This window comes from Sander lucioperca, chromosome 7, assembly GCF_008315115.2.
Source record: "Sander lucioperca isolate FBNREF2018 chromosome 7, SLUC_FBN_1.2, whole genome shotgun sequence".
NCBI lineage: Eukaryota > Metazoa > Chordata > Actinopteri > Perciformes > Percidae > Sander > Sander lucioperca.
In genome coordinates, this window is record NC_050179.1 from 16,521,011 (window position 1) to 16,534,504 (window position 13,494).

The following is a 13,494-nucleotide window of genomic DNA, read 5'->3' on the forward strand; positions in this document are numbered from 1 at the left end:
TAATAAAACAATAACCTCAAAAACAAATCATTTCATTAGAATATGAATTAAGTTTTGGTCTGAATTGTCTCTTTCTGTGTATTAACTGCATATATGTGTGGTGACACAACAGGAAAACGGAAACTGCGTTAGACAAAGATTTGTATTTGTAACCACAAACAGTGGTGCGAAAGTCCTTAAAAGAGGAAATGCTCTTATTGGCACATTTTTTCATTCAAATGAAATGCTCCTTTCTCAAACACCACATCCTTCTGTGAAAAACAAACAGTATTTTAATCACCCCCAGTCAACCAACCTTTTTTCCCATCATTGACAAAATAGATGTAACAACGCACACTACACTTTCCCCCTGGGCACAGGGTTCATTTAATTTGCTGCAGAAACTATATACTGTAGACTGTAGGTGTAGACTGCTGTCGGCACCTGAGATAAGAGTAAGAATAAAATAAAGCTGAACCTCTGCATAGGGCAAAGCATTTTAAAAATACAAACCTGCAATGTTGTGGTTGTTTTTGCCCTGTCCTGAATCCTGTCCAGCCTAAATGCAAACAACTGAAACACCATAAACACAATCAGATGAGTTCCAGCTGCCTGTCTGAGTCCCCCCTTTCCTCACCCTGGCCCCTTTCCCCCTCCCTTTGTGGTTGCAGTAGTTTGACTCCTACAGGCTGTTTGAGTCATGCTGGCTACTGGCCTGGCATCCACCTTTGCAAGCCACAGCCCAGTTCTGTCTGGATCCAGTCTCATGAAGTGTGCCCTGCCCAGCTTGTGTTACTGCTGTCAGAATCTGTTTTTAGTGCATATAATTGGACTGTTTGGAGTATTACCGGGGTTACTTCTATCAGCTGAAAGTACTTTATTAGTTTCATCAAAGATTGTATGCAATATTTAGTGTATATAGTAGAAAAAGGATCAAAACAAAGGTTATTCATGGAATGAATCCACCTAGTTGCTTTTGTATGTCAAACGCTGAAAACAAGTTACAAGAGGCAGGTGCAAATTATAGTTAAAAACTAAAAAATGTAATGTTTAAATTCAATAAATATTCTTATTGTAAAGTTATAAACTAATACAGAATTATTTTGAAATGAAGATGACAGGATGCCTTACTAATATGTATTACTGCATTAAGACAATATTTGAAAGTGTACTGTGTGAAAGCTGTAAAAACAAAGCTTGAGGAGGTGTCATTTACCATTTGCAAACCATAATTTGACAGCACAGTGATTCAGTTTGCCACCTACTAGCATTACTGGAGCCACTAACCAAACCAAAAGGAAATTTTGCAAGACCATGTAGCTACATTTTTGGAGTTTAGTGCATAACAAATGAGCTGTTTTTGGTTTCAGTGTTGTGCTTATTATTTGTCAAGCAATTGTCAATGAGTTGTATGTCGGGAGAGCAAATATCGAGACAATTAGAAAACATTGTGAAAAAAATCATTATTGTGGAACACAATTGCTTTCAAAAATAGGCCAGTTGTTTTGCTCCTCTTCATCGATTCATTTTCTTTTATAAGATTTGCAACTGGACGTATAAAGTTACTTATATGGTAGGCTATACAAAATGTGTACAAAAAGCCATTATGGAACAAGTACCACAAAAGGTTAATATAAATTGATATCAAAGAAAACACACTTAGGCACACACTAAAATGTCCCCATCCCTCAGAGTGTAATCACACACTTGGCTTTTCCCTCCAACCTGATGTGACTGATCAGAGTCATCCCATCAACATGTCATCATCATCGCGTTAAACCTTCTGCCACTGCTTGGAGGAGGGAGAGCCAATCTGAAGGCCAGCGAAAAAGACCTGGTAACGGTGTTTCCACATGATGAAGGCACCGATGGCACACACGAGTGCTTGGGCCAGGTTCAGCACGATCTGCAGCAGGAAGTAGAGTGTGAGCGTCCCGGTGATCACCTCGCAGTCGCTCACTCCCTTGTAGGTGAAGGTGCGGGCTATTGGGTCATTTTTATCCTGATCCAGTGTGCACACGCAGTCCTCTCCCGCCTGCTCACATCTGAAGCTACTGGTCTGTGTGTAGTGGTGTCCAGCGAACGACATAGCCAGCACTGAAACAACCAGGCCGATTGTACACAGGACGAAGTACAGGAGCTGTCGAGGGCAAAGGACAAGTCAGACGTCATGCACTTTTACTTTGAAAGCTTAGATCCGAAAATTCAACAACTCGTGTTGAAGACGTGTTTTTTTTTTTTTTTAATACTAAAAGTCTGGCTCCTGCTTTAGTCTGTTGTCTCATGATTAACCTAGAGTGCCAAAACTGAAGCTTAGAAACAGACATGCTGGCTCAGTTCCTTTGGCAAGTTGAATTCAAAGAGATTACCCACAATGCTACAAGGCAAGGCCTGACCCTCAGTGTGGGAGCCGGGAGCCCAGCTCTTAGCACAGAGGAGACACTGCACAGGCAAGACTGCCCTGCAGCTACATCCGCTTCCCACCTTTAGTGCACGTCCTGTGTGAGCATGTAGAACAACAGAGCGTCTAAAAATACAGTCGTAAAATATGACAGAGGCTTTGTGTTGTTTATGCAATTGCACAATCTCAATAACACTAAACCTTCATCTTAATCCTTCGCTTATATAACAGGAGCCTACATTCGCTCTCGGTTACATGCTGCTTATGGAATTATGCAAGTGATGAGCGGTGTTTGATTGAAATGGCATTTATGTTCGTTTTGGAACAGCTGTGAAATCTGGAGCATGGTTGGTTACAGGGAAATGTATGTACAGAAAGTGCATCGACCAGTACTACGTTGAACACGATGTACTTCACTAAATGGAGATGATCTGTAACCCCAAAGCTGGTAATAAATCTGAAAGGAGTCAACACTCGTAGTGTTGTTGTTTATAGTCCATGTGGTGTCCTGGGACACTTTTTTAATCAGCGCTTACAAACTCAAAGAACTAATGTTTGAGAAACTCTTCTTGAAACAATAAAGAATTATTTGAAAGGGTTATTAGAGCGTTGGGACCAGAACTCCAGTTACAGCACATGTTCTACTCACTCGACTTGTTGCTCGCCTTGCGCCAAGGGCAATTGAAAAAAAAAGAACTGTAAAGCCATAAATTCTTAACCAAAAAAATAATATAGTATGGCTATTAGATCACTGAGCTATTTGAATTAATGATATTAATAAATTAAAGAACATTTGTTTTAGGGCCAGAGAAGGAGACACTGTGGGCTAATTGCAACTGTTCTGGCATACACATTAACTGTTTTTTAAAGGAGTACTTTATTTGGCTTTATTTTTGATACAACAGTACTTACAGTATGGATTCGGAAGGGAGTAAAATGGATCAGGACTGCAAACACAACACTGAGGAGTTGAAATTTGAATCTACAGAACTCAAGACTCCAGTAAATGTATTTATTGAAGTGTGACAGAACGGCTGTCATATTTCAATAAGAAAGAAGAAGAAATATGCATAATTTCAATAACAACTTCTTATAAGACCATTTAATGTCCAAAGTCTGCTTTGTAAACTTTCTATATAAAAATGTAAATCCCTGTTATTTTGGTGAGTCAGACAGACTGATGGTATTTAAAACTACACAATACTTGGAATTGGCTTTTTATCATGACTTTCTGCAAAGATCATTTTGCAAATGATCTGCCCTTTTTAAGGGTTTTGAAACCCTCTCTTCACAGCATATGTACATATTTGAACCTGGTATGCACATTGCACACGCGAGCAAGACAGAAAAATAGAGGATGCTGTTTCCAAGGACCTGCTTCTCAGTAGCAAACAATGGTGGACTGATTTTAATTGCCTTGAAATGCCAAGTGCATATATTGTACAGCTAATGAAGCTGTACAATCGGATTAATGAATGCACACAGGAATCCCCACAGAGCTCTTTAAAACAAGAATGCAGTCTCACATAGTCATTTACAGTTGTAGTTTCTTAAGAATCCTATTAGAATTGCAGTTTCAGTGAGTAAAACATTGTTCTCTGCAAAGGTCTTATCTGTCTGGAAAATACACTGACCCATCGGATCACACCTCTTACTGCAACTAAGATTCTACTATACACCTTGGGTCAATTTCAAAGAGACATATTGTGCATGAATAGAGGAACCTGATTTGACTTCATACATGACATGACAGATTGTCATTGCCAAACTGATTTGTTTGTGTCAAACAGGGTGTGTGGACTCACCTTGCCAATGAATTGCATAGACGTTCTCTCATCAGGGAGGTAGGTGATACAGTACAAGATAAAGCCCAGGATGGAAACTAAACACAGCTGCAACAACATACCAGAAAATATTTTACATTGTTTAATTAGATTCACTCGTATCAGGACAATGAAAATAACATAATACTCATTTTGTAGCCTTATAACACCAACAAAGAATACAGTCAACCCATGCAACATACTGTATTGATTGTACAGTATTAGTGGTAGATACAGTATAGACACAAGAATCTTCTTCTAGAAAGTATTGTGTGCCCAGGTTATCAGAGGTGTCTTAATTTTGCATGACTCAGCAGTAAGCCGTCATCTGATTACATTACTATCTCCCTCCCTCTCCCACACACACTCACACTCTATCGCTTCAGTGCAGTTGGAGTCTTGTGACTGCCGTGCAGCATCTTATTCAAATGTTTTTCTCAGGTTCTTAAGCGCTCAGGATTCTCTGGAAAGTTCTTGATGACCTCAGTGTTTTTCACTTGGCTGAATCTCGTGAGGATCTAACTCGGGATGTTGGTGTCCAGGATGTTTTCGAGAGCAGATGGCATCTGTGATAAGCTAGGTTAGGATTCAAACAGGAACAAAACATTTTTTTTCTATCACCGAAATGTGATCTTAAATCTTACTCCAAATTATGATAAGTAAAATGTACCTTTTTGTTGTTTTATATTGCACATTTTACAGAAACGGTTAATTATTGTTCACATAAAAATATATTTTTTTAAAATGCAAAGAACCATTTAACACTTACACTTGAACTGACACTTCAATTGCTTTTAGCGTGTCACATGTCATCTGTCAACACACTTCAACTTTCTGTAGCACTTTAAATTACATTTCAAGTGCTTTCATTGTTTATAGGTTAACCGGGATTCAAACAATCTCTAAAGCCCAATTTATGGTTCTGTGTTGAATTTACACTGTAGGTACGTACGTGATACGGTCCCTACACTGTAGCCTGACGAGCACCTCCCCAGAAATGTAACTACACATCGCAGCGACGCAGACTTGGTCTGCTTGGCTGGGCTTGGTAGCATCGCATTACCCTCTACTCATTTCTGGGTTCTCCTTCTCCATGAACAACATGAAATCAAGGAAAGCGCTAACTTTTACTTCTACAGCTTGCCGACCTTAGTCAGAAAGCACAGGGGAGACATTTTGTTTTTCCTTCTCCACTGCCGGAGTCGGTACTCGTTCCGAAGCTAACTACCGGCACTCTCTCACTCGCTCTACCACACCCCACGCACACACAAATACCGCCTCACTATTCTCTTAAAACGTGCTAGAACGAGGCAACACACACCAGCTCACAGGTACAGTATAAATCCTCACAACGGCGTAGGCCACTTACGTAGGCCATGTCGTAGGCTCTGCGTACTCTTCAACACTTCAACTGCTTTCAGTGTTAACATGTCCACTGATAGTTTAGCTGCTTTCATGGCTAAGACACCAACTGACATTTTAGCTTCCTTTGTGTCTAACACCTGCATTTACTCCTCAACTGTTACGGACAACTCAAACTAACAACTCTACTTCCTACAGAGCTTAAACTGAAATTTACATTTTAACTGATTCAGCTCTAACATGTTTTATCTGACACCTCAGCCCCTGTCAACACTACACTTCAGTACCTCAACTTTAACGCACACTTCAACTCCTTTTAAGTGTATCAACGTAAACTGTTCACAGTTCACGAGTTTATGAGTTCACATTTTAAAAGAGTATAGGGCCAAATGTTCCTTATAAAACTTAGCGTTTTCTGGTAACTTAGTTTTGAAATTACACACATTATTACCCACATAAACCTACTTTCAAAATATACAGCTTAACTTTTTTAAATTAAACTTTTGGATGAACTTAAATGTGTAGTGTATTCATGTGTTTGCGTATATTGATGGTACGGATGATGAGGTGTAAGCAGGTACAGAATGCACATCACATTTGCAAATAATATCAAGGTACAGTATGACATCGGTGTCCAAAGGTCACGTTGGAATATGACATGCTGTGATTGGCTGGCTTGTCTCATCAGGCCAGATGTTGTAAGCATTCAGATGAACATGACATGGAGATGTATTAGAACATGACAATGCCAGGGATTTCCCATGCCTACAGTGACCGTCTGGCTGAGACCGGTGGTAAGAGCCAGTGTTGACATGCAGTGTGGTGAAGATGGAAAACACACTGAGGGATATAGCTGAGGGTCATGCAGAAGGAGACTTGGGGTCCATGCAAACATGTCAATGTAGTGGCTGATGTTAGAGCATAAGGATGGAGCTTACAATGATTCCAGCCCAGTGTGGCGTCTCCCTGGCCAGGAGTGAGGGGCTGATGGCCAACATAAGGAAGGCCACGACTGTGACGGCCACCCCCAACAGCAGCTGGAGCAGGGCGACGAGCAGAGGGAAGCGACAGACTCTGCATTTTTGGCCGTCCTCTGGCGCTGGGCTTTCATCTCTCTTCTTCTTGTTGCCCTCCTTGTCTGAGGAACCTTTCTGTCCCTGCCCCATTTCTCCTCTTTTCTTGACACTCTTTTTCCCTTTCTGCACTCTCGACTTTTACTGTTACAGTGTTTGAGGTGGATAAGCCTGCCTGCCGTCTGCCTCTCTCCCCTCCCTTCCCCTCCCTGCCAAGGCCTCCTCTCACCATAAGCCCAGCTCGGCTGCTATTTGGAAACAGAGAAGGCTCTGAACTAATATGGAAAACATTTGGACTGGATTCCTAAAGCGGCTCCAGTGCCACATATAGAGCAGGCAGCATACTGTGGAGGAAAGGAAAAGGAGGGAAGGGGGGCAGGAAGTCACAAAGGGGGATTCCAACTTACGACTGTGAGATGATTTCACTTGTAGTAGTAGCATTAAAAACAAGAAAGGGAAAGTACAGAGGCATATCAGCAGGTATGAGTTAATGAAAAGCCAGCGCAGAGGAGGTCACACTTTGTTTGAGAGCGGTTGGATCGGTTTTTTTTGTCAGCACTGTTACACAAGAGAGCCATATGCTGCCAGCCAGAAAGACTCACATGACTTACAGGAAGAAGTAATGTGATCATAAGGCATGTGAGAGCATTACAGTGCCTCAGATTTGAGTGTTTTTGAGCACTTAAATGTTCACAAGAGAGGAACAGGTGTCACCGACAATCAGTTTAACTTCTCCGAGTCATTTATAAAACTTTTGTAATTTGTAACAAGATATATTTTGATGGAATGTTCTGGGTCTTGTTTACTGTTATCTCTAGCAAATAGCAATAACACCACAAATTGAGTGACTTCGAATTATTTTTTGATAATCTTTGGATATTTATTGTTTTAGGAGATTAGACAAATCAAAAAGTCAAAGTCACATAACGTCATTTAGAAATTAGCACGCCAATCTATGTTACATTGTTGTTAGTATTTTGTTTTTAGACAAAGGCACTCCGATGAAGGTATGAGAGCAGCACCCAGAGATGAGATTAATAAAAAAAGACCGCGATGCACGTGTTTGAGCACACAGCTGGGCCGGTGCCATGGTTACTGACAACGCAGCTTTGAACGAGTGATGTATGAATAGGTTACCCTGCCCGGACGCGCACGGCGTGCACACGCACACACCTCGAATATTTGTTTACGCTCTGTATTTACTTCACATTAACCTCTATGTTTTCACGTTATATTAGCATGTATTGTATTTTGTTATGTAAAGATCAGGAAAGTTCCCAGTTGAAATTTTGTTTTTATTATGAACAGCATGAAAAACTGCAATTTTGTTTTGTTTTTGAAGTGATAGATGAGCATTTAGGACATGTGGGTTCATTCTAAACTGTTAATATGTGCAGGATTGTTGATTTATGACTAATTATGTATTTATCACATGTGATCGTACAGCCTATCTGGGCGAAGTTTGCGAGCCTGTGAAGTTTAGGACCCAAAATAGGATATATGTTAGATGCATTAACGGGGATTAGACTGTCTCTCTCAATCCCGTGCGCCTTTTCTTCTATATTTTGCCCATGTTTCACGTTTCTAAAACCAGATCTAACGTGTCCGGACTACATCGCTATATGTGGCCTAACACAGAGAAAGCAGGTCTAATTACCGGACTTTGTGCTGGTGCAGGCTACACGTGAGTAGGAAGCTGTTACCGAAGGCGCGCGTGCGCTCTAACCACAGCACCGACGGCTTTGCAAAGTGGCAGCTCAGAGAACTATAGCTATCAGTCTGAAGCGAAGCTCCACCGGAGGACACGCACTGTGCATCATCTCTCCCCCCCCCCAGCTGTCCGTGTGTGGGTCGCAGAATAACAAACATTCCCTAAAGAAGCTCAGGAGCGGATAACCAGCAGCAGAGCAGTGATGGATGAAAGAATACCGCATTTACAGGACAGGCAGTTCATGGAGCACGCAGATTTTTTGGGGTGAGTGTCGCTTTTGGCAAACTCTGTCAAACTCTGTCTAATAAACTGTTATGACAACCTGGTGAATAATTGGACACTTTCCTCTTTACTTTAGGGTGGATTACCCCTCTCTCTACATGTGCAAATCCAAAAGAGGAATAAAACGAGAGGATGGTGGGAAGGTGCGTGCGGTTTAGTTTGTTTTTATTAACCGACCTTTGAATGTGCAGAGTTTACAATAGCCTACAGTACAATACAGTTAGCCCATTTTATTTTTCTATACACAGGCTGTATGTTTTAATAGGAGTAAACGCTTGTTTGTTTTTTTTGCCAACAGGATGCATACAAGTTACCACACCGGTTGATAGAGAAGAAGAGGAGAGACAGAATCAACGAATGTATTGGCCAGCTTAAGGATTTGTTACCCGAACATCTGAAGCTGTCGGTGAGTTCATGACACAAAAGGATTTTAGGTACTCAGCGAAGCTGGTTTTACATGACATGAGATCTCGTCAACAGCCTCCTGATCTTTGTTTTTCTCTTTAGACGCTCGGGCATTTGGAGAAAGCAGTTGTCCTGGAGTTAACGTTGAAACATTTAAACGCACTGACTGCTGTCACTGAGCAGCAGCACCAGAAGATTATAGCTCTGCAGAATGGTGAGATAAACAAACTAGAAGTTAATAGAAATATTTTTGCATGAAACTGCGCTTCTTTATCATTTTCAGTAAGATTATGGATGCATTATTCAACTGTTATTGGATTACATGACACTGTATTAGTCCCTATACAGAGAAATTCCGTGTTTACAGCAGCAGAACATGTACATGAACAGAACAAGGATAATGCGCATTCTGAGAACAACAGAATTAGAAAACGTGCTTTGCGTGCGTCCGTTTTATCTTGTCATTGGCTCAATGTGCGACACTTTACAGAATACTGATCTGTTAATCTTTGAACTGATTGATTCGCAGGGGACCGGTCGATTAAATCTTCCATTCATGCAGATCTGGATGCGTTCCACTCCGGGTTCCAGGCCTGTGCCAAAGAGGTCCTGCAGTACCTGAGTCAGTTTGAGAACTGGACGACGCGAGAGCAGAAGTGCGCGCAGCTCATCAGCCACCTTCACAAGGTGTTGGCGCAGTTCCAGTCCGGCGCGCCGCCGCTCCAGCACCAGCTACCCGCCGGGGACACACAGGATGGCCAGAAAGCCGACAGCCAAGCCAACTGTGTCCCGGTCATCCAGAGGACCCAAGGCGGGGAGCTTAACGAGAATGACACAGACACGGACAGTGGATACGGGGGCGAGGCTGAAAAGAGCGACGGCAAAGATAAAGAATGTGAGCGCAATAAGGCGCAGGGGTACAAGGCAGTGAAGATCAAGCAAGAGTTTGGAGATGATCGCGCTGCCAAAAAACCAAAGATGAACTGGCCTGGGAACGGGTTAGGTGGCACAGACCCCACCAGACCCGATCTGGCGTTTATGAACTCTCTGATGGGAATAAGCAGTGTGGGACAGCAGACACCTATTTGCATGCCTTTCTACTTCATCAACCCCTCAGCCGCGGCGTCTTATATGCCTTTTTTCGACAAAAGCAACATTGAAAAGTACATGTACCCAGCGGCAGCTCTGGCATCCCCTTTCCCCTGGCTGTACCCTGCACACGCGTCAGCAGCGGCGGCCGCGGCGGCTGCTGCAGCTCTGCCCGGCTTGTCTGTGCACTTTGGAGCCTCTGCTCAGTCCAAGGACTGCCACAGTCCAGACAGCGACGAGTCACACGATGCTGAGTTAAGTTCACCCAAGGAGCTCGAGGAAAGTCCCGCGAGTGACGACGGGGAGGATGACGTAGCTGATGCGTCCCATGAAAGCAAGAATAGCCCACATGATCAGTTTTCTGCTTGTCAAACGAGCTAATTTGTTTGTTACCTTTCCGTGCATTCTGCTGAGGAGTTTATGTATGTCATTTTTTTTTTAAATTTTTTTTTTTAATTAGAGTAGTTTTTCAACGAGGTTTCACAGAAGAGTTTCTCATGTTCAATATCTTGGCGAAACAGGAGACAGTTGTGACGGCGTGTGCCTTTTGCACTTATGCTAGATTAATCAATGTAAATGATTATCGACAATGATTGACATTAATACACGGCTGTGTTTTGCTGGAGCAAGTTTTTTAATCCTCTTTGATAAAATATTTAGAAGTGGCAGCATTGGTGCCAAAACTTTGAGTATATAGCCTATTGCAACAGTGCGCCATATCCCAATCAGCGAGTCTCTTTGGATGTATGAAGTTGATACTGACCTCTGCCAAGGCTATTAAGAGCTTGGCTGACTCTGACTGTAAATATTATTACCTGGAATTCTGATTCATTAACATGTAAATGGGCCTATAAAAGACGTCCACAGTACCTCATCCCCAACTCTGAATGGGGTAGGCTGATTGGGAGGCACATAACTGTCCCTCCTGAGAAGAAATGAATGGTACCCCCCTCCTAACACACTTTACAAAGGATGAAATTATGGGATAGGTCAAATGCCTGGTTGCCCTCAACTCATTTTACCGATCTGAGTTTACTCTGGTTTCCTTTACTTCTTTGGTCTTGTGAGGAAAGAAAGGAAGAAGAAAAAAAATCACTGAAACCATTCAGAATAATTGAAAGAAGAAACCCTTTATTTACAAGGGGCTGCTTGACCAGCATATCCCCCCCAGTCCCTGAATTAAGCATTTCAGCACAGAGATGCAGTAACATCCTGTACCTCCAGGAACCATTGTAGGATAGCACCTTATAGATCTTTGATATTGAATGTATCTGTATTTTCCCAGCTGTTAAAGTTTGTATATCGGATGATCTTTACTCTTTGAGAAGTAAAGTGCACTTTTTTCTGCTTTTACTCCCCCAAAACAGTCACCTTATCATTTTGAAAGTCAATCACTGTAGTTCTCTTAGAGCCTTTTTGTTGTGTTGAGTTGTCTTGAAATAAAAATAAATATGATTTCATTTGAAAAGAGAGAGCAGAGACACCACATGCTTTGTGATGATTTCATGCAGTGAAGTGGCCATTTCCCAGATTTGACAAAACACTGCTTATTTCTGTCTCTTTCTCGCTTTTCAAATATTTGACAAAAGCGGGAAAGAAGCTGTGGTCATGTGGCCATACTTATGATCATTGCAGTTTTTAGGAACTTTAACTTTATCTTGGCCTGTTTTCTAAGAGATTAATTCCTTTAAGTGTAGTGTTGTTCAGCTTTTTTAAGTTTCACACGTGACTGAGTAAACAGACTATTTTCATTGTATTTTGCATATATTTTGCAAAATTGCTTTTGTAGTTTACTTAAGCTGTTTTTTTGCCTCAAATCTGTTAACAACTGTTATATAAAGTGGCATGTGTGTCTGTAAATAGAACTTTTTGTGAATATACCATAAAGTATTCATGTCTATGTCAATGTTGTAGAAGTCTGTTTTTTTTTTTAAAGATTTAAATGAGCAACTGTTGCACATTTCGTTAATGCTTTACACATATGCTGTTCTAAATTATTGCTGATGAGTTGTAAAATAAATATCAAAACTAAACTCTGCAGGCTTGTTCTTCTTCAACACAAATTCTGTTTTTGCTCCCAGTAAGACATGTTTGGAAATGCAGGAGAAGTTCAGTGAGCATGTGGGAAACTGTTCCAACAAACAAATGTAATATTTAACTAACAGGAAACAACACACACTGTAAGACATCAAGTTATGTGCACAAGACAAACCGTTCAGAGTACAGTATTATGAATAAACAATACTGGAAGTCCAGTAGATGAAATGTGTTGTTACTAAGACTCTAATCAGCTGACAGGTCACAGCAGAGGAATGTACAGTGTACAGTAAGCCAAGGCTTTAAACAAATGGCATGTGATAACAGGCTGATGAAAAACAAGGGGCCTCCTCCCAACTTGTCAGAAACTTTAAGCAGGATCAAATCCAGTCTTTGTTGTTTCCATTGACTGGCTCATTGCAATATTATTTGAATATTTATGCATACTTTCAATAGCTTTTAAACTTCAGTGCTTTCTCCTGATTCTGGCAACAATGAAGTCCAATTACTGCCAATTTATGCCTTTCAAGGTTGGGAAAGAAAATGCATGTTGCCTTCATTTGCTGCTCCTTTTTCAGTACATTTACAATGTAGAGATGCAACAAGCCCCCCCCCATTTCCTTTGAATTTTTTTTCTTTCTCTGCTCAAATAACAATAAGGTTCTGACAGTATCTTTATTGACCATTTAGAGCAACTTTAAAAGTTTCAGCACAATCATCTTTGCCTTTATTTTTAACAGATACAATCCCCTTAATAGTTTTGCATTGCCAAATCTCCACAGCGCTGTCAGTACTGGAGTATGGTCTGGCTACACCACTTATCTAGTCTGGGATAGGGGGAAAAAAAGAAGTTCTGGCTCATTTGTATATTTTATTTCTTCAAACCAATCACACCAGACGTCAGGCTTTAGCCCAGCAATGTACATCCAGCAAGCCAGACTATCCCCTTATAAACCTCCTATGAAGCCATGCATTAATTCTCTCCTAGCCGTGGTGTGTCCATATTTCTACCATTACTGAGTCAATGTCTCCATCTACTGGCAAAAAGCATGAAAGACACAGAGCCCAAACTACATATTTCCTTCTCATTTAAATCCACACGCAAACAGTTGTGACACATTTCATTTTGTAAGATGGTTTATTGAATCATGCAATCCCATGTCATATCAGCAGCCAGTTACAGCCATACATCTGTCAACACTTTGCAGTATATTAAGGCAGGAAAAAATAAAAACAGATTATGTACAGTTGACATCTTACAGTTCTTTAGAACATATACGGTTGTAAACAGTGACCACAGCTACGTCTCATCCCAGGATGGAAAATGCACAC

General features: G+C 41.2%; 2 protein-coding genes across 2 annotated transcripts; one reads left to right on the forward strand and one right to left on the reverse strand.

Annotated features, from left to right (window-relative positions):
* Positions 1-128: 128 nt before the first annotated feature.
* sspn (sarcospan (Kras oncogene-associated gene)) lies at positions 129-6,960 on the reverse strand. The gene is made up of 3 exons (XM_031316982.2): positions 6,504-6,960; positions 4,186-4,272; positions 129-2,119 (listed from the first exon to the last, which is right to left on the reverse strand). Exons 1-3 carry the CDS (start codon positions 6,729-6,731, stop codon positions 1,754-1,756), a joined length of 681 nt encoding a protein of 226 aa, XP_031172842.1. The 5' UTR covers positions 6,732-6,960; the 3' UTR covers positions 129-1,753.
* A 1,394-nt stretch (positions 6,961-8,354) lies between these two features.
* Positions 8,355-12,163, forward strand: bhlhe41 (basic helix-loop-helix family, member e41). The gene is made up of 5 exons (XM_031316973.2): positions 8,355-8,613; positions 8,708-8,774; positions 8,930-9,037; positions 9,139-9,250; positions 9,566-12,163. The coding sequence occupies exons 1-5, from the start codon at positions 8,552-8,554 to the stop codon at positions 10,504-10,506; spliced, it is 1,290 nt and encodes a 429-aa protein (XP_031172833.1). The 5' UTR covers positions 8,355-8,551; the 3' UTR covers positions 10,507-12,163.
* Positions 12,164-13,494: the final 1,331 nt, after the last annotated feature.